This window comes from Podarcis filfolensis (assembly GCF_964270895.1).
Source record: "Podarcis filfolensis genome assembly, chromosome: 5".
Lineage (NCBI taxonomy): Eukaryota > Metazoa > Chordata > Lepidosauria > Squamata > Lacertidae > Podarcis > Podarcis filfolensis.
In genome coordinates, this window is record NC_139608.1 from 44,553,263 (window position 1) to 44,580,778 (window position 27,516).

General features: G+C 41.5%; 1 protein-coding gene across 16 annotated transcripts in view; it reads right to left on the reverse strand.

The window, feature by feature from the left end:
- Positions 1-3,537: 3,537 nt before the first annotated feature.
- The window catches only part of SH3PXD2A (SH3 and PX domains 2A), a 254,016-nt gene continuing 230,037 nt past the window's right edge, over positions 3,538-27,516 (reverse strand). For all 16 annotated transcript variants that reach the window (XM_083616497.1, XM_083616500.1, XM_083616498.1 and 13 more), the window contains 5 exons: positions 25,629-25,746; positions 20,870-21,204; positions 19,114-19,163; positions 17,471-17,590; positions 3,538-17,311 (listed from right to left, as the gene is read on the reverse strand). In XM_083616497.1, coding sequence (XP_083472623.1) covers positions 15,425-17,311; positions 17,471-17,590; positions 19,114-19,163; positions 20,870-21,204; positions 25,629-25,746 — 2,510 coding nt within the window. In that variant the 3' untranslated portion in view covers positions 3,538-15,424. The remainder of the gene's footprint in view (positions 17,312-17,470; positions 17,591-19,113; positions 19,164-20,869; positions 21,205-25,628; positions 25,747-27,516) is intronic.

Consider the following 27,516-nt stretch of genomic DNA (forward strand, 5'->3'; position numbering starts at 1 on the left):
TAATTTGCAGGAGCTGCATTCTGAAACCATAATAATTGGACTGTGGGTGGAAGGAAATATTTTTGTTTTGACTTGAAAATATTCCCACTCATTAGCTTTTTGGCAACCAGAGAAGTTGGTTCCACTCCAGTAAGGGAAACTGGACTGAAGTGAATCAAGAAAGAACCCCACACTGTACAAGTGTCTGAAAGAGGGTGGCTGTCCATGCTAAAGGGGTACATGGTTGTCTGCAAAGTTTTTATTTAAAAACAAAAGATTTTGGCAACATGTGCTAAGAGCACATAACTAAGGTCAATCATACTCATTGCCAGAGGCAAACTGTTTCTTTTATCCAGGTAAGCCAAGGGCCCAATTCAAATCCTTACACAACAGCTGAAGAGAAAATCAATCATGTTGCTGCCAGCTTTGACTTGCACAGGGTTGTGTCCTCATGTACCTAAGCCAGCTCCCTCCACCTAAAGAGATATTCAGTATTCCCCCCTCCCCCCCTAGCAGCAGCACCCTTTTGCACATGCAAGTTCAAAGCTTGAAGGCCAATCTGTGCACAAAAATGTATTTGGGCATACAGAAATCTGGCTGAAGATGGAATCAAGGGAAGGAAGAGTGTGAAAGGGAGAACATTCTCCTTCCACTCAGTGTGGGGATATGTATGTATTTATTGAGGACCAAAGATGGAGGTGGCTTACAGAAGCTCAAAAAGAAGTGCAAGGCAGTTCATGCAGAAGAACATTTCAATGGGAGCATTATCACAATCAGTTTCATTTTCCTCTGTATTTTTGTGTCAGGATCCAGAATTCATGTGATACATGTCAAGGAAATGAGAATTTTATCTTTTAATTGCTTTATTTAAAAACAAATTTTGTGTTTTGTTTATATATATATAAATATATATATACACACACACAATATAAAAAAAGACTATTCCATTCAGTGTGAGAATTGGATAACAGTGATTGTGAATAAAGTTGATTTAGATATGCCATGGAGGTGCTGGTGTGGGATGCTTACATTTTTTTTTGGGGGGGGGGGACATCCAGGACAATGCAATGGTCAATGAGCACAGGAGTCAGTGAAGTATGTGGATCTATTTCCACTTATTGAAACAAATGCCACACATAACTTGGAAGCTTGTCTTAGAGAACACAGGAGGGCCTTTTCTGCTAGGTAAACGGTTTCAGATCATACATGAACAAGACATTCCTTCACACAGAATGACATTTCTTAGTGAGAAACTTCTTGGTCCAAACGGACAGGAAGTAACTGGGCAGCTAGGTAAAGGTAAAGGGACCCCTAACCATTAGGTCCAGTCATGACCGACTCTGGGGTTGCGGTGCTCATCTCGCTTTATTGGCCGAGGGAGCTGGCGTACAGCTTCCGGGTCATGTGGTCAGCATGACTAAGTCACTTTTGGCGAACCAGAGCAGCACACACGGAAACGCCGTTTACCTTCCCGCCGGAGCGGTACCTATTTATCTACTTGCACTTTGATGTGCTTTCAAACTGCTAGGTTGGCAGGAGCAGGGACCAAGCAACGGGAGCTCACCCCGTCACGGGGATTCAAACCGCCGACCTTCTGATCGGCAAGTCCTAGGCTCTGTGGCTTAACCCACAGCGCCACCCACGTCCCAACTGGGCAGCTACATCCCAGTTATTTTCTGTAGAAGCTCAACTGCCCTTCCACCACAAGTTCCTTGGGAATAATACAGGCAGAAGGTGGTTTCGTAACCAAGTTTTTTATATATGCTGTAAGCCACCCAGACAACCCAGTCAGATGGGTGGGGTACAAATAATATATGATTATTATTGGACTTCCTTCAATACCTCATGGGTAAACGGCCAGCTATTTATGGATGAGGTGTTATGTTTTTTGTGATGGTATAATTTCCCCTCTTCTTTAGTTAGCAGGCACTCTGCATCCTCCAGGGCAGCCTTGTTTTGGACTCCCATCAGCTCCAGTCAGTATGGCCAATGGTCAGGGCTGATGCAGTGCAACATCTGTAACGCACTAGGTTGAGCAAACCTGCTCCAGGGTCTCAAACACATCTCCACCACCTGTGTTTATGAAAGTACTACCAGAAACCCAGCACCCTTTGTGAGTTATTTAGAACCTACCTTTTTCTCATGAAGCTCACTGCAGCATGGAGTTCCCAGGTGGTCTTCCATCCAGGCACTGACCAGTCAGTTACAGACCTGCATAGTTTCAAGAGTTTTGCTGCATTATGTGCCTTCTGACCACACACCCCCTCAGAGTTTCTCTTGATTTAGAAAATTTACTGCTATGCTCTTATCCTACATGCTGAAATCACCAGGACTGACTGCTCTACTTGGATGCTTTTAAGGATCGGGGTAGATTTAACTCTGCCATTTAATTGTTGCACAAACACACCCACCCACTTGACCTCTTTGAAATTCAGTGCCCTGAATGCTTCCTGGAATTAAGTGCAGCCTGTGAAAGCAGCCCGACAGGGAAACCAAGCTAGTGAGAAACTGAGACTGAAACATTAGTGATGGGTCATCACCACCACCTAGTGGCTAGTTTAGTGACTGGCACCCTCTACAACTATTGAAGAATGAAGGGCAAAGTGGTAAACTACGGGTTGCACACACAAAAATATGTGTTGCAAGGGACACCCATAAGCATACCAGAAACCAAGGACTGTGTAAGAAGTACACATTACCCTAAAGCTTTATATTTTACAAAAAGTGCATTGTGTTTATCAACACCTATTCAAATGAATTCACAACTGTGCACTTATAGAGAGCACTTTTGAACTCAAGTGCCCATCACATATTACAAACCATATTACTCATACGACACTGATGGGAGTCTTACAAATAAAGGAAGGGTTGTAGGTCAATGGTGCGGAAGATGCTTTGCATGCAAAACAGAACAGGTTCAACCGCCAGCCTTTCTAGATAGGGCTGGGAATGCCCTGTCTAGAATCTGGGGAGCCAATGGACAATGGCTTGTTTGAGCCTTAAGCAGCTTCCCCTCTTTCCACTTCTTCTGCTCATTGCACATTCCAACCCAGAAAAGGCAATTCTTAAATCATGAAGTTACCTGAATTACCTAAAAACCAGTGTGTACTGGTTTAAGGATTTCTACCTTTTCTGCCTTAATAGTTTCCTTTCCATATTTATACCTCCATGATAATTTGTTATTTCCTTACCTCCTTTAGTTTCATGGGTACAGCAAGGCCAACGTAAGTACTTCTTTAAAAAAAAAAAAGATTATTGGGAATTTAGTTTTGTGAGGATGCTGATCATTCTGTCCATAAGGGACCTCTGTTGTCCTTGCAAGGAAGGACAAGATATGCTGTGCAGACAAGAAGCTACAGTAGAAAGCTGCATATTCAGCTGTTGGCAGAAATAAAGGTTGGTTGTTGAAGCCTACACTCCAGGGACGCCAATTTTAACTGCTTTGGCATTTCTTTTTCTTTCTTCTTCTTAAAATCATGTGGCATATAATTTTTTATGAACTACAATACAATAAATAAAATACAAACTCAATAAAAAGAAACTAAGCAACAATTGGAACACAATTAAAAAGATCAAAAACTTTATTATTTTTTCATAGGACATAGAAGAGACCATGTAAACAAATGGAAATTTAAAAAGCAACAACTTACAATTTGCAAGCATTTGAAGATAAGAGTATCCTTTACCCTTCTCCAAATGTACAATGTCTGAATCCCAAAGGTATTTTGTGGGTTTTTGAAGTGCCTGATGCCCTGGGTAAGATCTTTTTAGTTTAACAGGACACTTGCATCATTGATTTAACACATACACACTCAAAACCCAACAACAACAACAACATAAATATAAAAATTAAAGTTCATATTATTAGCACCACCTTTGGTCCAAGCAATGAGTAAACTGGGAGATGACTGTGAGGTACGGTTAGTTATCAAGTCCTCTCTGCCTGAGACATTGAATATTATATTGTGGTTTCACATTGCAAAAACCTGGGAGTAAAACAGGCTGCAGCCTAGTCTCTCTTGGCAGTCCCTAAAACAAACATAAAAAGCCTCTGACTAATAACTAGTATGTGTCCCCATATGAGAGTGCGCTTAGAGTGGCAATATTCCTCAATTCCCTTCCAAGTGTAAGCACTGCGTAGACCCAAGGATATCTGCTCCACAATGGCTAAGAGTGGTGAGTACAACTCTGTTTTGTGCTGCTTCACAGGATCTGAAGAGTTGTGCCCCAACATGTTCTGAGACATAGTAAGGGATCTTAGGAGAACACATCTCCCTTTGCATGTTGCCCACATGGTGCTTATAAAAAGCATCATTAGCCAAAGTGAAAACTTGAGCCTCAACTGTATATTGACAAGCTATACACACTTAGAACTGTTTTCGCTGTATAGAATCTTGCACATCACACGGACATTTTCCTAGTCAGGGGTTCCGATTCAGCCTAATATTAGTACAAAGGCAGACCAGATGGAATTTCAAAAAATGATCTGCTGTTTCCATGGTCACTCTGCTATGCCATCATCTAAGGCACACAGATTCCAACAAGACTGAAGTGAGCACAAGGAGCCTATAGCAGAGAGAGCCATAAAATAGAGGACTGTTGGGCCAAAACATGTACAAAGATTTAGTTTCTATTTTTAGGGATCAGTTTATCAAGAATCATTAATAGCACATGGTTGCTGGTGAGGGGAAAAACTGAATATGGAGCTATATGCCTTAGAGTCTTTTAGTCAAGTATATAGATGACAACTATTTGATCTGACAGCATTTCCCCATGAGTCTATGCAAGAATCCAGTGCAGCACTCACCTCTCAAATTCCAATGCCAAGAACTCATAAAATCTCCTTATAATACCTAGATATAAAATGCTCCACCTGGATGGATCTACATTTACATTGGTAACAACTGCAACAGTACAATACCTTCTTCCAAATCACATTTCAGAAGCTCCAGTTGCCATAACAAAGAGGGACAAACCTGTAGAATTTCAGAATTTGAAGATCTCAAGAGTGGGACCATAAATCATTATCAGATGAGTTGTGATCATAAAACCACTCTGACTTTGACTACCAGGCCACCTTCTGACTGCACTGCCATCATGACTCCCACTTTACTAACCCCAGTGGGCACCAGACTGAATATTCACATAGATTTTTTTGTTTAACTATAAGAAGGTAATTTACTGCATATAACCTTTAGTTTCCTCTTGTGAATTTTATGGCTGGGACATTCCAAAATCAGTTTAAGAGGGGACCAAGTTAGATCAAACAGGTGTCATCCTTTGTTGTGTCTGTTTTGTACAGAGACTACTAATGTGATATTTTAAAGGTTAACTGTGTTTCCCCAGTCACTATTAAAGAAATGGTGATGTGAGCTAAGGTAATTTCACCATAGTTGTTCTCTGCTGTGAGATGATTTAAACAAAACTAATACTTGCCCCAAATGATTTTTGTGAATGTGGCCAACAACCTTTTGCAGAAACCATTTTACTATGCAAACAGATTTATATTCTTCCTATAAACTCACTGTCATCTTTGATAACAAGCACAATAACAGTAAAATGCAACAGCTAGTTTTGTTTATCTTCTGCTTTTTTCTATTCCATATTTATTAGAGATCCACTAAAGGTCACATGCAACTTTTAACAATAGTGGTCATCTAGGGGTGGACTAACCCCCCCCCCCAATATTTTGTTAACAGTACTTAACATTCAACTGTTTGAAAAGCTTCGCTAGAGGAAAAATAAATGGACAAGGACTACCCAAATCTATCATAGGACTCTTTATCTTCTCTTTCTCCAAAGTTTGATTCCCTCCTGGATTCTTTCTTATAACAAATCCAACCACAAAAAAAGATTCACTCTTCAACTTGCTCTCCCAACAGTAACCAATCCAACTTCAATAATAATAATAATAAACCTTCTCAAAAAACAAGCCAAACAAAACCAAAAGCAAACTCCGCTCCCCATCTCTATCACACAGCCCAAGAACCAACCACACATCCTACATCGTCTCCTCACCAACATACTCTCTCAGACTTTTGACAATTACATTCACCTTTATGTTAAATAACCATTTCAAGAGGGTCATTGAAAGAACAATACTCAATATCAACTACTTGGAAGATTGGTAACAATCACAAGGCATTCAAATTCTGCTTCACTGTCCTGACTGTTTCTTGCAAAAAGGAAACCTTAATCCTTTTTACTGATTACTCTTTTTTTAGATTTCAGGCAAAACAGTAATTTGCTGCCTGCTTTTGGTTTTCTGCACAAGTCTCTAAATTTCAAACTCATAAACAACTCTCCAGTTAACTTTTTGCATAGTAAAAGGCTGCAGTTAGAACTTGTTGCACGCAATCCCCAATAAAGTTCTGGCTCAAAAGGTATAGGTGAAGCTTTGCCAAACCAAAAATGCTGAGATGGCAAGTTTTAAAATGCTGCAAAAATGAGATCACCGGTTGGCTCCCTCTTTCATTTCTCATCAACAATTGGCTGTTTAAGTGAAGTAGAGCCACTTGGATTAAAGCCAGCTTAAAAACACAACTTGACTATGCTGTCATGCCAGCTCCAGTCATTTCATGAACCTCTAGACTACTTGATATAGAAAACATTACTGCTTCAGATTACGAACTTCAGGATACAGATTCATATGTTGCAATAAGTGAATCTGAACTTTTGGCAATAATGGGAGACACAGATGAAACACAGAGCAGTGATGTATGTTCATGCACTAAAACACAAAAAGCACCCAGAATGTCAGACCAGGCATAAATATATATATATGTTCCTTTTTAAAAAAAAAAAAATGGAGATCCAATCTATTCTTCAGTCATAATCCAGTTACCTCTTTTGACTGTTACCAAAAGATTACAGCCTCCCCGGCCCAGCCAATTTGGTTTAATAGCAAACAGGAGTCTCAGCGCAGGACAATAGTGGCTGTTATGTTGCACAAGGAAAATGTGTTAAAACGACAGTGTGAAACTTTCAGTCAATTTGGTTTTAAAGAAAGGGAAAATTGCACTCATCAACCATCTAAAATACTGCTGTGTGGGGCCAGCCCACCCTGTAAACCTAGACTGAAAGGGACCCACTTTTACTTGGTCATGTTGAGCCTAAGAGATCTTATCACAACTTAGGAGGAGAAAACCCTGAAAACAGAAACCTGATTCCAAATAGGAGTCTTACTCAAAGCAGGCTTGCAATACCTTCAAGGATACAAACCCCACCAGACACCCCCACTTCTACTTTAACATGCACACATGCATACTCAAGCACTCACCATTATTATTATTATTTTTTAAAGACCCCTTTTAAAAAGTAAAAGAGGGATCTCTTAAATTGTTATTCCAGAAGGCTCTATACAGTGCTGTGGAGACTTGAGCAACAGCAATTGAAGGGCTGGCTCAGGGAGCTCCAATTACTGACCTCCAAGGATGCTGGGCAAGGTCACATGTACAGTACTTGATTCAAATATCACAAAAATCAAAATTAAAAATAACAACAACCTGTGAACAGATATGGTAAAGGAATTGACCGAGACGCTAACAGGAACCTTGAAGCAAGGACATAAAGCCCATGAGATCACTTTAGGACCTAATGAGTTTTCCGTGTATTTGTCAATGATCTCTACACATCTACAAAAATTAAAAATTTAAAAATACCCACATCCTTAAAAAAAGCACATATTTACAAAAAAAAACAACCTTCAGCTCTCCCAATCCGTACCTGCTAAATGCTTAGTTTATGTACAGTACCCCTGATTTAGCTGCAAACGTGTATGCCTAGAGTCTCAAAAAGGAGGCTTGGATTATGGCAGATGGATTATGACTATTTAGCAGCAAAAATCCAGTTGTGATTTAAAATGTATTAAAGTCAGCAGTGTAGTTCTTCCTGCCAACTTTGTGTGTGCACGCATAGAGTTCAAATTTCATGAAACTAAACACTGAGACAAGAACCAGGGTCTCCTGATGCCAAATGCAAATTTATGTTGCTTTCCTGGACACAGTTGCTTTTTTCTTTTTTCTTTTAAGAACACGGGAGGTGTAAAAATCACCAAATAATGCTCCTGCACAAGATCCACTGGGATCTGGGAGTAAGTCCCATAGAACACAATAAGGCTTCACTCCAAATAGGCATATATAGGAATGCGCCATGGGCATAGCCGGGGGGGCATAGCAAACTGAGGTTCTGCCCCCCTAACAAAAAGCCTGGCTATGCCCATGGAATGCGCTGAAAGAGCATTTTATTTTCATGAACATTTAAGCGATATTGCTGTGGAACTGCCTCATCGTGAGTTCAAAGGCTTGAGTATTTGAGAACAAGTGCCCATCACAAAGTTGAAAAGCCTGATCTTGGGCTGCTAAAGATAGGAACCTTTCCTGTTCTTATCAGCGGAAAGAGATACAGCAGGGCATGCACCAACAAGCACATCTTTTCTTGCAAATGGCCTGATTCTGAAAGGCATGGAGCACTAAGGGATCACGAGGTAGAGACTGATTTGACATGCTGTGCTTCAAGCATACAATTAATCCTCATGTTGTCTCATGAGTGATTTCCCCCCTCAACACATCCATTCCAAGCTCCAGCATGTATTCCATGCTAACTAAAAGCACCCAGCCGCACAATCCTATACATGTCTACACGGAAGTAAGCCTCACTGACTTGCATGGGACTTCCTCCTAGGCGAGTATAAGAAAGCAGCCTTAGCTGAACAAACTGAATTTTGTAAGGAAGAAAAAATGAGTATTAGAAAGAAAAAGGGTGTTGAACAGTCACTAACACACACAAACAAGTCACACTTCTATTTGTGATGCACTTGTGTAACCACTACTGCACTCAGCCACCACTGTAAATTCACACTTACAATCCATTTATACCAGAAATTTTCTGCTGCCTCCTCTCTTTTTCTCAATGGTTCCCTTCCTCTCATTCCTCATTCCCCTCCCCCCCAAGAGTGCATGACTGGATAATGACAAGACTTTTAAAAATCACACTGTGCGTTCCACTTTTAAGTCCTGGATGAGGGGCCTGTTTAATCTCTTTCAATATTGCACATATCCTCCAACTGGATTTTATCTTGAAAATGCAAAAAAAAGGGAGGGGGGACATAACCCAAAAACCAAAACCCAACAACACACACATACACATGAGAAAAATGTAAATGAACAAACTAGCTAAACTTAAATACTAGTATTTCTATTCTGTAAATGCTAGTAGTATGAAAATAATGTATGTTTAACCCAGATTCCCTTCGGTTTCTCATAAATGATAGAAAGCACGTTAACACATTTCTAAACAGAGAAAAGCAATGAGTATAATTTTACAATAAAATATGCCACACTAATATTTGAAAGTAGTTTAAACAAACAATTCTATAATGCCTTCGTCAAAATGTTCAGTGTTGCTACTGAAAGAAACTTTTTTGGAAATTGCTCATCATCAGAGACAAATGCAGACGTTGCTACTGCATTGTAAACTTGAAACACAGATGCACTTGTTCGCCTACCTCAGAATCTAGTCCTGAATTAGCCAGTCTGTAATGTTCCTTGCCAGTTACCTGTACAAATGAGCATTTTAAAGAAGTCCCACCCAAATTATTTTGTATTCAATTGGGGCTATGACCCTAAGTAACACTTGTACTGGAGTCAATGGGACTTAATTCCCTGTAGATGTGTTAAGGAGTAAGTGCTATATTTTTTTTCGCACAGAGGAACTGTTTTGACAAGGACTTCAATCACTGGAAAGTTGGGCCAGAATCCAAAAAGGGTTTGAAGCTAGTTCCATCAGTGCAAGGAACTTTACGCCCATGGTTTCCTTCAGCAGCACCCCTCCCCATATCAGCTCAATGTTACATAGCAAAACAGTTCAGAAATATGGAACTTTCACAAGCAGTTAGTGATATGGCTGGGAGCGGTGTGGTGGGCGGCAGCTGTAGTCAAATTCTTGGCTGGTAAAAGTCCCTCACATGAGCCCAGGTGGCTCCAAATTGATATTTTGATATATGTTAACCAGGCATTCAAATTTTCAGTGAGGCCTAGTTCTCAAGAAACAGCCAGGTGGTAAACCTTTATCTGAACTGAATCACTTCAGACTGCAGATAGGGAAAGATCTGATTGCAAGACCTGCCTCAGAAAAACAAAACGGAACAAGAACAAAAAACAAAAGAAGAATTCCTGCATACAGAAAACAAAATGTTAAGGAAATGACTTCAAGGCTACACCTTACCTGGCCTATGCAGGTAAGTTTGTGGATGTGGTGGATCATTCAAGCATGGAAGCATCCATTGCAGACACAGGTTTGCTACCTCATCAGCTTTTTGAGAAATAAACTTAAGTCTCAGCTTGAAAGAAATTGCAATAGGCAACAGGTATATGCAGGAAGAGTCAAAGAGAAATAGTGTTCACTAGAATTAAAAAACAAAACAAAACAGGAAGAGTATCTTTTCAGGCATTATATAAAACCGCAATAACGAACTCAGAAGTGCTCATTATTATTAAAGTTGCAGTATACAGCAGAACAAAAAAGTTTCAAATTTTTGGGTTTTTTGTTTGGAAAAAAAGATGATTGGTTGTTGTTTTTTAACTTTTGCTATCTCAATCATTCCCATTTCACATATATTTTTTTTTGGGAAAGCATGGATGACCAAGGTAATCTCAAATAATCAGGAAAATAACTAGAAAGCCATCCCTCCTTCCACAAGAGGGCACTCCGACTTCAAAATATTTTATTCAGTAGCTCCCTGGAGAATTAAAAAAGTGAATTAGTTAACTCTGAAAATACAATTATTACTAAATTGCAACTTGATTTTTGATGAGTTTTTAGAAGTACAAAATACTTTCCCCCACCAAAATGCTGCAGGTATTTTACAAGCATTTGAATGGGACTATAGTGTTTGTGCAGTGAGATCATGAAGACTTGTCACAAGTAATTGTGAATAGGCCTGGTGCTGCATTTAATTTTCCAGTTCCGAAAAAGTTTCCTAGATATGACCTATCAGCTAAGGTGGGAAACGTAAATTGCATACCAGTAACAGTGAAACTGACTAAAGGTGCTTTCTAGTGTCCTTTATTCCACCCCTTTCATACATCATGAAATCGCCTCCAAGCTTGTCCAACACGTGTGCATGCACAAGCTAGATCTTGTGTGCACAAGCACACAAATATATTTGTGTGTGTGTTGCAGAAAGCACAACATCAGGAAGAGCAAGTAGATGCAAAGCTGAGAGCAGCTCAGAAGTTAACTTTGCTACTTGCTCAGAACCTCATCACCGTAATCACATAAAGTATATTATGATATTGGCTACTGGACCGCCTCTGTTGGGCAACTGAATATTGCTTTCTTTTTTTATGCACAATAGATCCTACTCCTCAAGTATTTGTATACATCTTTCAGTAATTATTGATGAGCAAACTGATCTCATAAATAGGAGACCTCCGCAAGAAAACAGGGCTTACAGATGCCATGCCTGCCCTGTATCATATTGATAGCAAATTGATATATATATATATTTTTTGTGGGTAGCAGTTTCCCTTACTGAAAGAGCAGTAGACAAGCCACATGCTTAATATGCAGCAAGAAAGGCGTATGTCCTCAGGAGGACTTTGTGAAAGCATATTTAGATCAATTTAGCAGACAGCGATCTTCTGCACATAGGACTGGAGAATGGTCAACAGTCATCCATTAAGCTAGCAGAATATATTGAAGACATCTAGGGAATCTGGTGGTGGGATGGGGGATTGTTCAATTACTACTTCTGATCAGCTCCTCACATTTACTCAGGGCTGCATACGTTTAAGGAATATAACTAGCTGATCCACTGCTCTCCAAATCTGAAATATATGTCCCTTTTCCTTAGCAGAAAGTTGACACTTGCTAACTGAATCTACTGTATTTTGAGAGTCCAATGGCTCAATGTAGAAAAGTTGGGAGCTGCACATTTAGCTTTCCCAGGAGATGATGGCATCTTTAGAACAAAACTGTATAGTACAATTTTTAAATAATCATAAATTATTTTAATAAATAGGTGAACTTTAAAAAAAATGACAATTTATACTGCACCTTTAAATAATGCACTTGGTTTTTTCTGCATTTTGGTTTAAATTGTTAAAGTGCATTAATTCAAAAATAATGAACCACTTCCTTATCATTATTGTTAAAAAATAAATCATAAACATTAATATGAGTTGCTAAATCACTACTATTAGTACTGCAATCTAGCAGATTACTTTATGGTTTTGCTCTATTTAATACTGTCCAGCAGAAGAACATAATACTTCTATTTATAATCTCACAGCAGCTCTGGCAGTTCTTTTAACAATGGCTGCTAAGGTTTCAGCAGACTTTTAAAACGAAGAGAAACTTCTAAGAGGCAGAGCTGCTAGGCCTTAGGAAGAAAAGCTCAGGAAAAACACCTACACCTTTTACTTTGCAGTGTAGATCATGACCTTCTCCCCATGGGCTCTTCCACTGAGCGCGTCACAGGCCTCTCCACCCCTTCCTGTTTCACACAAGCCAACCCTTCTTCCATGCTTATTTATCCAATATAAAGCAATAGTATGGAAGGTGGTGGCAGCCAAACTTTAATGGTGTCTCAACAGATCAAACTGAAAGGACAATTGGCACATGAGCTGCAGAAATCAACCCCTCCCCCAACATTTCTCATTGATTCAAGACGAGTAACACCATATTTTTGTTTAAAGAGAAAGAGAGATGAATCAAGTGAGAATTATGTAATGTTTCCCAAAGACCAAACATCTCCCCATTATATATTTGATTTTGAATCCTTTGGAAGAAATGTATCCATTCAGTTCGTTCAAATCTTCCCATTCTTTTATCTTTCACCTAGTGGAAGGCATGAAGTGTTGCTGGAAGATGAAAGAGTTATTTATATTATTTATTCTTGCACAGTAACACAAACACAGCTGGTTTTCTTCTCTTGACACACAAAATGCTGGGCCTCAGGACAGAGACATCAAACTCTCATCTGAGAGTCGGTATTCTTAAGCAAAGGCCTTCCGGTGTTTCCTTTTTTACAATTATAAAGTTTATTTAAGGGCTGGTGTTTGAGGCCACGGGGAGGGGGATACACTTTGCACCCAAGCCTTCCCCCCCCAGTGGCTTTTCATTTTTTCCATGCTCTCCCACAAATGTTCTATCTTTGAAGTTTCATGATTATAAATATCAATGGTGGGGGGTAGAAACAAATGGAGAGACTGCCCATGTGTGCAGGTGAGCAGGTGCTTGAACAGGTACATTCTCCACTCAATAGTGTTCTCATTCAATTGCTTTGCAGGTTTTGAAAGTATCAGGTGCTTCTCTCCCAACACAAAGTAACATTCAAGTGAATACAACAGAAGAGTGATTCCTACTGCTTGCTCTTAAAAAGGGGGAAATAAGAAGTTTAGGACAGAGATGGTTCAAAAATAAAAATCATCCCACAAATATACAAATTAAAAACAATTGTGCAGACAGTAAAATGCATGGCTTTTTTCTCTCTTCCCTGCCCCAACTTTGTAAACACAGATGCTTCTCTGCTGGCTGAGAATGGGCATTCATATCTGGAAACAACACTTAAATACAAACTGTATGGGTCTCCTTGCTATGTTTTTATTTGAGGCATTGCCACATGCAATTTGTTACTCCCAGTATTCTTGATCTTAAGCACTTTGAGCGTTCTGACATGCATGCACAATTCCTGCACTGGCACTGTCCGCCTCATTTCCACATGAGGATGATTCTGACCATGTGCAATGAGGATGCACACGGGGTATCACTCCTCTATCAATGAAGGGCATGCGGAAGAGCATGGACACGGAGAAGCTCCATGTTTACATATAGACACTCCTGCACCTCAAGTAGCACTTGGAGCGGGCAATTGGCTGTGATGCAGTGGCTTCAAGGTATCCCTTACTCCTTACAGAAAAGTAACTCCTCACTCTCTTCTACTGGCAAGGAAATGTTTTTACATCATGCACAATAGAGAGATCCAATCCCTGTGAACATGAATATATGCTTCCCTTCATAGGAAATAATGGAAAGCCCCTGCAAAACAAAGGCCCGTTATGTGGAAGCAAATCCCTTCCACTCAGGGCCAACTCATCTACTTTAAGTTTTTCTCTTTGTAATACATCCCAAAGGGACTGGCAGGTGGATCCATGCAGATGGCTCTGGAGAAGCCATCACCACTGTGTTACATGACTCATTGGCCTGGTTTTCAAGCCACAGGAGGCCACTGTGCGGCCACAAGAGCAGAAGCCTTATGGGGCTTTGGGATGGGAGCAGAGTGCATGCACAACTTAAGGAGCTGTGCAGAAGCACTGGTGGAAGCAAGCCTGGTAATTCTGACCTGGGCAAAATGAAGAGGAAGGGAAGAGTTCTTGAGAAATCCCTTTCCCTCTAGCAAAGGCTTATGGATGGCCAAGGAGCCAAACCCATGATGGTCTATGAGCCAGCAAATGGGGCTTTGTGGAACAGCAGATTCCCCTTTTAAGCTACAGACAACTGATATTCCCTGCATTCAGATGAAACTTTGCTGCTTCATAGTCCAATATGGGGCTCTGGATAGCAAAGTATGTGACAAACCCCTTCAAAGTACTTTCAATATTGGTTGTTCAGAAGAACCTCAAAATAAAACATTAAATTTTGAGACCAATAAGTTTGCACAAGAGGTGTGTGGCAAACACATGATTTTTAGTGTGCATACAAACACCTAGGAACCACATTAAATTTTGACTACACATCTAATTCCAATAATAATAGTAAAAAAAACTTGACCCCCTTCCCCAAACAGTTGACACAGAGATCACCACAGGACAGAAGCATGACCAATGCCATTGGGGAAACTGACAATATGCACTTAATGTCAGGTACTAGCAATGCACAGTGAAAAAGCTCCAAGTCTTCAATCTGGAGACAAGAATGTGATAGCCAAGGGCCAACACTGGATTTCTTGAGTTTCCCCACTTGCTCTGCTGATTTAAAGATATCCCGCTGGTGGTGGAGACGCATCCACAGCTTGGAAACACTCCATGTGGAAGAAATGAACAAGCTGATTTTTTTAACATGTCCAGGTTGGCACCAAACTCCCCACCATTCGCAAGTGGATGCACAGGTCCAAACTATACTGTGAAAGGCACACATTTGGTTTCCTTTTATGACAACCAGGATGGTGGAATAATGAACCACGTTGCACTCAAAATTATGAAAGTCTTCACCAAAACAGAAAGAGAATGCCATTAGTTCCAGCTGCCTTTTTCCTTGATATTTGCTGAACAAGCCAATTCCTTCAAACACCCTCAAAGACGGCAGACTTGCTGGTCATAGCAAAGGTCAGATCAACAGTCCCTTGTATATTAGATAGAATAAAAAGGGAATAAAATCATTGTATTTCCCCCCTTCCTTCCGTATGTACACAGTATAAAAGTATAAATAATGGAATTTAAAGACTCTAATTCTTTTTCTCCAAATAATTCGAGGGCACCCAGCCTTTAAAAGGTTTTCCTCCATCCATGATCTGACAGTACCACCAACCATTTGGGTTCCTTTCCAGGACCTCCATGCAGACACCTTCCTGAAATCCAGCAGTTTCTTCGTCCCCCTCATAATCTGCAATGGAGATGTAGATATCCTTAAGGTTATTGTGAATGAACTGGGATTTTTCAATGGGCTTGGGCCTGACTGTGGACACTGGGATTCCATTGCGCTCAGAAGGTACGTAGGAACTTGTCTCAGACCCCTCAGAACCCAGCCGATCAGTGTGCTTTATCTTAGAATCACTAGTCTGAGGTTGGGCAGCATTGAAAGAAGAGTTGCGGCGTACTGCCCTCAGGTGGTCTGTGGCAGTAAGAGACTCATTCCTACGCAGGGAACAAGGCAAGTTATTATCCTTGGGTGGTGGGGAGACAAACACTGACTGTGGCCTCACTGCTAGTTGCCTAACCCCATTCCGCAATTTGACAGACCCAGATGTTTTAGAAAAGCCACCAGGTGGTTTACTGGGAATGGGAGGTGTTGCTCTCTTGCTCTGGTTGATGGTGTTGAGTGCTTGGACCTTCTTCTCTATCTTCTCCAAGCTGTTGGATTTGTTTTCATTCCTTCTGTTCTTGGCCACTGAGATGTTAGCCTCATTTGAACTGGTTTCCCGTTGTTGGTTATCAGACAGTACCAGATAGTGAGAAGGAGCCCAGCCTTCTGTGTCTCCATATCTCAAATACCACCACCCACTTGTTTGCTTTTCTAGAACTTCCACTGTTATCCCCGCTGGGAAGCTGATCTCAGAATCTTGAACTTTCTGGTAAGAATCAGTAGTTACATAGATACATTTTGAGGAGTTGTTTTCATTCTCTGCCTTGTTTGGCTGGCTGGAGTAGAATATGGCATGGGAATGAGTGGGAATGAGATCTGCAGAGCTTCTTCTGAATGACTCTTCTGGGTTTCCAGAAGCTGTCCGAGGTGGACTTTCAGACTCTTCACTTCTTGAACCTTTAAGCCCGCCTCTCAGCTGTCCAGTTGGTCTCAGCTGGTGACGTAAAGTGCTGATGTCCATCCTTTCTTGGCTTTGGGAGTCTGCTTTGTTCAGGAAAGGTTTTGGTCTCACCATTGGTTTTGCCCTGCTAGACACTGCCTCCCCAGTATCCCTCTTTAGGCCAGTTTTGGGCATGCTACTTAAACCAACGTCTGAAGCGGACCTTGGCTTTGTCTCCTCATTCCGGGGGTAGTGCGGCTTCCCAAGGTTTGGCTGAATGCTCTTGTCGCTTTTGGGCTTCAGGAGGGAAGACTTGGGAGAAACAGAACACGGAGAATTTCTTTGGATCAGAGACAGTGAGGAACTTCTTTGAGAATCAGAGTCCCCACTAGATTCTTTGCTTGACAGAGCATCTTCTATGTATGGCCTGAAGCCTTCATTTTCATAGATGGTCTCCTCTTCATGTGCTACATCTTCAGATGACTCTCCAACTCGGAATTTTGCCCTTTGGAGGGATGACACAGGGGAAGGCTTGAGTAGATGGAACATGCCTCTCTCCAAGCTGCCATCTTCCCCTTGGCTCAGCTCAGACTCAGAGTCAGCACCAAAGGCAGGCACATCATACTCTGGCTCCTCATACTTTTGCTTGTCCTGGGCATCTCCTGAAGATATGGTTCCAGCAACTGTTCCTTCTTCAGAGTCTTTTGATTTATTGGGAGGTGCTGGGGGAGGAACTTTGGGTCTGGTCAAAGTACTTGTTCGCCTGTTTAAATTTGGCTTCTTCCTTTTGTCAATGTATGATGCTGGAGCCCAGCCTTCCTTTTCACCAATCTGCACATACCACCAGCCACCAGAATTCTTGTCAATAACCTAGAGAGGGATTAACATAGAGATTAGTTTGGGAGGAAAAGGACAAAACATTATTTTTTATCTATGCACATTATTTTTTATCTATGCTACCGTCTCATTTCTGCCTAAGGTTTAGCAGCTACACATTACTCATTAGCTTGTTTCCCTTTCTAGGCTTACCTCTGCCTTTTGTCCCCCATGAAAGCTGATCCCATCAGAGATACAAGACTGGAACTCTGCAATAGTGTAGTATTCAACTTCCACTGATGGTGGCTCAGGAGGTTTAGGCAGCTGGAAGCCCTGCAGTGAGAAAAAGGGATAAGGAGAGTAGTTAAAAGTGGCAATAGGGTGCAGAGGGAAATAGGAAAAATTAAGGTTTTATTTTATTTTAAGAAAGCTGCTTGCATTTTAAGCAAGGAAGTGAGATGAATAAATGTCAGCCCAGATATCAAAAGCTCATAAGCTTTTATCATCAGGGGGTAGCTAGGATGTGGCCCTCCAGATATTGCTGGACTACAATTTCCATCAGAACCACTGACATGGCCAATCGCCAAGGATAATGGGAACTGTAGTCCAGCTATCCCTTAAACCTGGTGGCCAATCAAGGGGAATGGGTGTTACCAGTCCAGTGACGCAACTCTCAGTCAGTTTAAACTTCCTCAATTCAAATACATTAATGAGATTTCCACTTCCTACGGAATGGGAAGAAGACGAAAACCCTTGAAGCAGGAAAACCCACTGTGCTGCCATCTCCATTCCCTGTTTTTAAATGACTGGATAATGTGGATGGGTGCACAGGAGCTTAAAACTCACAAGCCTTGAACAACTTAAAAATATTAAGTGGAAATTGCTTCATAGTAGAAATCCTACAGCAGAGGTGGCTAGGTTTTGGGCTGTTTTTTTTTTACATTAAGGACAACACTTAGTTCACCTCAGTAATAGTTATAATCACTCAAGCAAGATTATAAGACCTGAGGGAGGTAGAATGCAGATAAAACATTCAAATACACACAATGAAAGAATCTCTATTCAACCCAACCTTTTAACTATTGCTTAAACCATTTTGACAGTGTATATTTCTTCTCCCACCTTTTTTTGTGAAGGGGAAAAAGGGCAGATGAGAGAAACAGGATGAAGAGCCTTTCTTCATTGGACAGTTTATATTTGTCTAGATTAAATGCGTTACAAAATGGCATGCCACTGGAATGAGCAAATCCAGGCCTGCATTTGATAGAGGTGGGTGTGGCAGGAAAATAGGTATTTTAAGGACAAACTTGGTCTAGTACATTAAAGAAGTGGAAGCTTGCACGTACATATTCACACTATAACATATGTATGGTACAACTCAAAATGAAGAGACAGGAGTACGTGAGGGATGGAATAAAACTCAGTTCTGTAATACAGCTGTAGTTCATGGATCACTAATAGCTCCAAACAACTTTTGACAAGTTGTTTTGACAAGGCTACATCCACAACATATATTTAAGGTACTCAGATATCACTTTTTAAAAGCCACTTCTCCCCCCCCCCAAGAATCTTGGGAACTGAAGTTTTTAAGGGTGCTAAGAGTTTTTGGAGATCCCCTCAAAGCAATGACCATTTAAAATGGTATCAAAGTGCTTTAAATGTTTGGTGTGGATGTGGCCAAAGACAATATAAAAGTAGTATGTGCACAACTGGGAAAACAAAAGAGGGTAACTCTTCCCACTTTCTTTCTTCCTGTTCCACTGGGACCTGAGTGCAACAGATCAAGAGGTTTTGCATTTGTGCAAAGTTAAATATTTGCAAGCGCCATTGGAAGTATAATAGAAATTGGCACTCACCAAACTCGATTCTCTTCTTGGGGGAGGTCTGGTTCTTAGATTTGGAGAACCTAAGGAGAGAAGAAATATTCCATATTTAAACAGAACAGGCACATGCACATCCAAGCTTCAATGTTCTGCCAGCAATTAAAATAAAAATTAACGTGTCCAAGAAAAATAAAATAATTTATTTGTTACAATAATTTAATAACATTTTTTAAGACACAAAGCCTTCCTGGGCACCTTATGTTTTTAAACAAAATACAAATAACATATTTATGAAAACCAACAGAGCAGCAAAGTCAGCATAAAAACAGGACTGATAACTCTCCAAGACTCCCACAAGCTCCAGATGTTTTAGATTACAACTTGTGCTGGCTGGGGCTGATGGGAGTTGGGGTCCAAAACAGCTGGAGGGCACCAGGTTGGCAAAGGCTTGTCTACAAGCTCTAAGAGGTCTAGACAAATAATAAGGTCTTCACCTGCCCCCACCCCAAAAGGGATACTATGTGCTGAAGCCAGAACTGGTCTGCTTTATCTGAGACATGGGAGAAGAATAATTAAAACAGATGATTATTTTAATCTTGCCAAATTATGTTGGATGGAACTGATGGTGGGGGCAAGGTGCAAATAAGTCAAAATAAAACCAGTGGGTTTTTGGAGTTAAGCCAACATAGTATGGGAATTTTGTCTTGTTTTTTATGATGCCCAGAAAGATGGCATGGCTATTCACAACAATGGAGCCTCTTTCATGTGATCTTTGCATGCAGAGAGGGGAACAAGATCACCATATGGTCCCTGTCTCCATTCTGCACACCTTCAAGTAAGAACTGTATGGAGCCTATGAAAACAGAGCTGTAAATACAGATGACTCTCTCCATGGCTTTTGGAACCCTGACAGGATTATACTTCTGTGGGCTCTGTTCTGACCTTCAAGTGACTGTACTGAAGCAGAGCTTGCTGCCATGATTCCATGCCCCCTCTTTATGTCTGTTCAATCACTCTAGATGTGAACAACTGAAAAACCCTTGTGCTAATATAGAAATCTAGACTTTTAGGAGCAGTTCCCCAGAAGGGGGCGTCAGATGTCTTCCCAAAAGATGAGTCTATGCAGGAATCATGTCACATTCAGGATCATAGCAATCAATCACAGACTGGTGGTTGTCAGACTTTTTGCAGACAAACATCAGCCAAGGGGCCTAGCCAGGTGTAGCCTGCACTCCATATTACTATTCTGTAGCCTGCACTCCATATTACTATTCTGTAGCCTGCACTCCATATTAATATTCTACTCTGCCCTGCAAGACTTGCTATCATATGCATTCCTTTATCTATCCTCCCTCCTCCTTTGTATATTTCTTGTGCCAACTCCATTTTCACAGACCTCTCATTTCAATCATAGTTTTTAATGGCTTAATTGGTATAATCATATAACTTTAAATTCACCCATTTTCTAGATTTAAGAATGAGCTGGGGTCCCCATATGTTGTTGGATGACATTTCTCATCATTCCTGATCATTTGGCAAGATGACCATGGATGATGGGAGTTGGAGTCCAACAACTTTTGAGGGCCCAAGGTAAAAGCACCACCCATTACCCTTGATCACTGGGCCATGCTGGCTGGGGCTGATGGGAGATGTAGTCCCCTAAACATGTGAAGAACCGGGCTGAGGAAGCTGCTCTCAACTAGTATTTTCCTCAATCCATCAGAAGTTGTTGACCCTTCCAACCTGCCCCAGCAGTAAATAAGCAGCTAGAAGTCTACTATGGCCTTACTTATTTGAGCTCTTTGTGGCGCAATCCGTGCTATGGCTGGAGAACCCTGTGCCAATTTTGAAATCTGTTTGTCTTGAGTCATCATGGCATTGCCATTAGAATCATTGCATAAGATGGGCAAGCTTATTTCCTTCTTGGTGATGTGGGATTCTGCTGTTTCAATTTCTGACTGGGTTTCCTTGTCACTAGAGGATTTCTTATTCAACAGGTTGCTGATCTCCATGATGTTTCCTATAATTTCCACTGGCCCCGTCAAGTTCTTTTTCCTTGATGGAAGGTCATCTTTTGCTTTTTTCAGGTACGAGGCTGGGGCCCAGCCCTCTTTGCCTAAATACCTAGAAATAGAAAACGCAAATATATTCAGTTTTCTGTGCCTCAAAATCTGACATGGTGTTGCAGGATGATGTACAGGAATAGGATTAGAATCCCCATGCACACCTTAAAATGCATGCCAAAAAAAACCACTAATGGAAAGTGACTATAACCACACAGTTGCTGGTCAGTGCTGCCATAGTGAAATGAAGCAGAGATGATAAGCCTGTGCTCCTCTAGCTATGGTTAAACGTCAAATCCCATCAGCCCTAGCTGCATAGCAACTGGTAAGTGTGCTCCAAGAATCCTACTTTGGAAATACAAAACCCAATAGTCACTGGATCCTGGATGCTTCCAGGCAGCCCTTAATTTGCAAAGAGGTCATTGAGATACCACTAAATGGGTAGTTAGAGATGGGGTTTTTAGACTTGGGGACCGAGACTTGGAGCAGGGACCGAGCAACGGTCGGTCCCTGCCCTTCGTGGGGATTTGAACCGCCGACCTTCTGATTGGCAAGCCCTAGCAGCAAATTCATAGGGGATAAGTTTATCAGTGCTGTGAGCCATGATGTCTATACTGTGCCTGCACAGTTGGATGCAGTATGCTTCTGAATGCCAGTTGCTGCAAACCGCAGGAGGGAAGAATGCTACTGCACTTAGGTCCTGCTTGTGGGCTTCCCATGGGCACCTAGTTGGCCACTGTGAGAACAGCATGCTGGACTGCAAAGGCCACTGGCCTGATCCAGGAGGCTTATTCTTATGTGCTTACACTCTTACATTCAGATTTCATAGATGTACTAGTTCTCTTGCATAGCACAACCCTAAGACTGGCCCAGGAACTTGTTCCATTCTACGTGATCAAAAAATTGCAGCAAAAATGCAAGCCAAACAAAATCTTGCAGCAAGTATCAAGGTTTATCTACGGAAGCAGTTTCTTGCTTTTTGTCCCTATAACAGTAATAGTTATAACCCCCACTTTTAAATAGGGTGCAGTCATTTCATTAAGCCAGAGGTGCCAGCTTTCAAGGGCAATGGGGGGGGGAGCCAGGGGCAGAGTTGAATACAGCGGCAGCACAGCTTCAATGGCAGGCCACTCCTCCTCCTCCTGCCACCACTAGCCGTGTGTGTGTGTATGTGCTTCAAACCTCCTTCCCTTGCACAGCTGCAGCAGGAGAAGCAGACGCCCCCTGATTCTCGTCCCCCATGATTTGGCGTCCCCCATGAGTTGCATTCTCATTCCCCATGAGTTGCATTAAGCACATTATCTGACAGGCTATTTGCTTGCACAGTTTCCCATAGCAGTGGAAGACAACAGTTCAATTAAGAGTTTAGGGTTAAAAAAGTAACCACTTGTGAACCTTCTCAACATTCATAATACTGTAAAGGAAAATGGAGCAGGGGAGGGAGGACAACATTCAGATGCACTGGAGAGTGGAATGCAACAAGAAGGTGGTAATATATTAGAAGTGGCTACACTGCAATTCCAAAAAAGTTTTTTAAATGCTGAATGAAAAGTTAGCATCCAAACTGTAACAACACTGGGGGGCGGGAGAAAAGGGGGGGGGAGAGGCCTCCATTTGTCTGAGCGTTTTCTTCCCTGTTAACATCTGCTTTCCAGCTCCAGAATACTGGAATTACTCCAGAGGGAAGGAAACCAGGAAGGGAAAAGCAGGGGAGAGGGAAGTAAGAATCAGTACAGAACCATGTATTTTGGAAACAATTATTTAAGGAGGTGAACATTAAAGACTTTAACGTGGAACTTATTACCTAATTATTAGTGCTTATCTTATTCTTGTGACACATACGTCATTACGATTATGCATTCTTGCAAGCATTTTTGTGTGTGGCAAAAGTTCTGTTAACTGTAATAGTCCCACTTTGGTTTGTTGAGCATTTATTCTGATTTGCTTGCAGCGTTGTTTATACATCTTTCCATTAATCATTCGGTCACCCTACACTTTTCAGTGCATTTCCCCATCACCTTCATTATTAGGGCCCCCTGAGAGTCAGAGGGCCCAAGTATGGGCACCAACATGCACCTACATCCTATGGATTTAGATGGGGGCATTTTTCAAGTAGACTGCATCTGCTGTTCTGATGCTGCTGTTACAAGCATGACATTCTTAACCACAGTTCAGAACCAGCCTAAGCGTTATATCTTGTCTTTCATTCATTCTTGCCTTCAGCTCGATTCATAAGAGAGGAGGAAGAGAAAGCAAATTAGGAAATCCCTGTTTCATATGCAAGGACTCTTGTTATTGTGGACCAAAACCACACTCTTCTGTGGAAGGCTGCCATGCCTTAGGTAGATATATTGGCAATGAAGTCTGCAGCTTCTGGTCAGCTATCCACTGTCTAGGAAAATCAGGTCTGTTAACCATAGCATTGTAGTGGAACCCATCTAAATATGCACAACGGAGATAGTCTTGCCGTGCACAGTAAGGGTGGGACGAGATGCTCTCCAAGCTTCCTCTGCTACATAAGGATGAATACTTCCTAGGCTTTTTAAAGGCCTTCTAGTTTGGCTTCAGCCAGCCTAGACTGAATCTCCGTGAGCATGCATCAGCAAAGATAGCTTTTCTCTGCATGTGCAGAATGAGAAGAGTCTCTGGCATGCAAGGTGCCTTCATCCAACTACAAAATAATCCCAAACAGTCAACACCAGGAGGCAGGGAAGCTGAGCCAGGGGCAGGGGCTCTAGCCTGCTTTCATTTGTGCCTTCCCCATTTGCACAAAATGTAAACACTGCTAAAAATTAGAGGCTTTGGTCTCCCTCTTCAATGAAAATACTGAAGACTGCAAGAGATTCTAGGCTCCTGCAGACCTAAAGATAAAAGGAAGGCTGGCAGTGACCAGAAAAAATATTTTAAAAACAAAAAGGGAGTTCAGCAATAACATCAGGGGGAGTTTGTGATATTGTTCCTCCTTCTGCAAAGAACTGTGCACTCTGCTCCTGAACCCTTGGCTTTGGATTAAAGTCCCATGGATGATTTAAAAAGGGAAGAATGCAGAGCTGACAATGGGCCAGCTATTCTCTGCTCATTACGTTGGAAATCTTCTCCCCTTCTATCGGCTTTCATTTGTTATTGATGGGAGAGTTAATCAGGAAGATGCAACAGCGAACATGTTTATAGAACACATAGAACTCTGTGTGGTTCCATTATTCATAGCTCCAGTGCCTTAAAGATGGCCAGACTACAAAGCAAATGACAACCTATGAAAAATATATGTTCCACATGCAAAAGGAAGTGAACAATAAGGGGTAGGTTCATAGTATCCCAGGGTGGGGTGGGATCACCAGAGTTACCCAAAAGAACTCCTTATAATGTGTCAGGATCCACAGGTTTGTACCCCCCCCCTTTGACACTTGTTTATAAAGCCACACAAGGAGCAGAATTCCACACCTTCTTTAGGAAACCTGTACCTTTGTCCAACCATTCTTTCAATTACGACAATCCTTTGCCCTCTTACATGAAAGGGAGCCCCATTAAATTCAGTAGGATTTGCTTCCAATATTTATCTGACTGCAGCAGTTAAACTTGAATGGCTTTATACACATTGCATCTTTCATCCCTCTCCTATCACCAAGCAACAGGAGTCTATTATGCTGAGCACTGCAAAGACATACTGCTTACGTGGCATTTAATGTTTCTGGAGCTGCGCCAGGTTTGTTTTTTTTTAGAAAAAGAAAATCCAGTTTATGCTTGAAATTAGCCGTTTAAGGGCACCAGAAGAGAAAATTAGACTGCTCCCTGCCCCCCTGCCCCCAGCGGTTAAAGGGATACCTGCTTTACAGGCCAAAGTGTAGCACCACAGAGACCTAACACACCACTGCTTCCTCATGACTCCCCTAAAACATTTCTTCTAAAATAGTCTATCAGCTATTTTTGCAAATAAGCAAACACAAAAGCAAAACAAGGTCATTCATTGACCAACACATATTAACAAGTATTTGAGCTGTTGCTGTCATATAACTTGTGTTGCAGTGACGCACACACACAACGGTAACAGCTTTCCAAAGTTATCAAACATCACACCTGCCGACATTAATCCCATGCAACTTGTCCCACAGTGCTCAGTAGGTCTTACTCAAAGGAAAATGTCCATAGGATTGCAAACTGGGAGACCCTAGCTGCTCACCTCAGTCATTAATGAAGAGAAAGAACAACCACCCACGAGAGAAGATTTGGATTTTTTTCCAGCTTGAAGGACACACATATCCCCCAGAAGCCTTTTTCCTCCCCGCACCCGTTTCTATATATTGTACTTCATTATTTTAACTACATATTCAATATAATTTTAAGTAGCTTTGTACAACTTGACCAGCATTTTTGTTTTCAATATGCTGAGGTCCTTTCTTAGATACAAGCAACTTGTGAGATGCCGTGTTCACAAGGCTAGTAAGCAAAAGGCCTGCCAACACCAGAATGATTTAATTAAACCTTTACCTTATGTACCACCATCCTTCCAGGTTCTTCTGAATGACCTCCACAGTGACTCCTTTGTCAAACCCGATTTCATCCTTCCCCTGGCTGGTGTATGACTGGATTGTGACATATTTCTCTTCTAGCAAAGAAAGAGAGGGCAACATCAGTTAAGATCAAAACTGGCCCCAGCTGTTGCTCTTTCCTGATTGCTATTCAAAATGATTTCGCAGCAATTAAAATGTGGCAGCATTGCAGAGGTGGAGTCTTGCTTGTGAGGCCCTGTACCTATTAGCTAAGCATGCCTGTATCAGCTCCTCGCCACCGCCCTGCGCCGTCAATGCCAACAAATGAGACAGGGTCCCTGAGGAGGGGTCTCCCCCATCTCTTACATATGGTATTGACAAAAATCAAGCTCTCTGCCAGAGTAGCAAAGCATCACTGGAGGAACTTGCTCCAGCTGGCTCCATTTAGCACACACATGGTTATGTTAAACATTGCATTACTGGAATCTGAATGCTGAAGCTGGAGTGGGACCAATACTACTCCAGCTCGAAGGAATGGACTGACCTATCATCTTCACACTCCTAGAAATAATACAAGTTTGCAGCACCAAGCTGCCAGTATTTGTTTTTTTCATGATTAGATCATATTGTACCTCCCCTAACTCCACTCCAAACCTCAGTGCTCCCAAGAGAAAGGCAAGTGTCACTTTCTAAGTATTTTCTTAAAAAATCAACATCATTAATTCAGTGCTAGAAGTCCCGTTTTATCCACCCACCACAGGTTATTAAGTTTTTGCAAAGCCATGGAATCACAAAGCATTTTAGCTAACTGTGCACTTGCTATGAACTTTACCCAACTCTACACTAGGTCACAGTTGGGGGCACTCCCGATGTGATTAGAGTCCCAACTCTCATCAGCCCCAGCTAGCACTCACTGATGGGAGTTGTAGTCCAACAGCATCTGCAGGGCCACAAGCTCCCCAACTCAAGCCATAACCACCTCCGTCCAAAACAAGAGTCAGGAGAAGAAAATGCCTCCAAGGTACCCAGAAACTCTCCATCTGCATATTAAGATGCCAGCTAATTACATAAGCAAAGTTTCAAATTGACATTTCAGTGAATTTGGAAGATCTCTTGGGATCATGTAAAAGACTCACCAATCAATGACTTTTCCACACTAAAGTCAACTCCTCCTCTAATTTTATAGTTGGTGTAACATTCACACTACTCTCCTGTCCAGTACCAGTTTCATAATCTTTCATTTATTTTCCAGACTGAGACATAGCAGGGTGGTGTGTTTTTTAATCTGAACGGCAGCCCCACAGACAGCTATCCTGTGAGCAGCATACAGAATCCAGAGACTAAAGAGAGGGGAAATGATCACAAAATGATGCGCTATTTCTTTATGTGTGTTTGGGGAGGTGATACGGAGTCTTGTTGCTATTCTCCACAATGCATGAACTCTCTTGTGCTTGAGGATTACAGTAGGGAAATATTCTGTTTCAAAAAAAGTAAGTAAATGTTTAAATTGTTCACAGAATGGAAGAGATGGGGTTGCATTGCTTATCACTGGGTAGTTGCTTGTGCCATTCTGTTAACGTCTCCCTACCCAACCCCACATGGGAGTCTGGATACCTATATCCTGCTATTTGATGTTCAGGAGCAAGGGGAGTTTATCCAAAGCAATATATTGACTGCAGGATATTAGTCCAGGATTCTCATCACAGACATACCACTTTAACCAAGATAGTGGTGAAAATGCTTCTCATGCAAATGCAATGATTTTATTGGCAGATAAGATAGCCATTTATGCTGTCAGCCTAACTATACACTTGGAATTGCAGAAACAGAGGGGAGGGGAGAAAGGATCCTAGATGTAGGCAGAGTTTCAGATCCCCAGGAAGTCA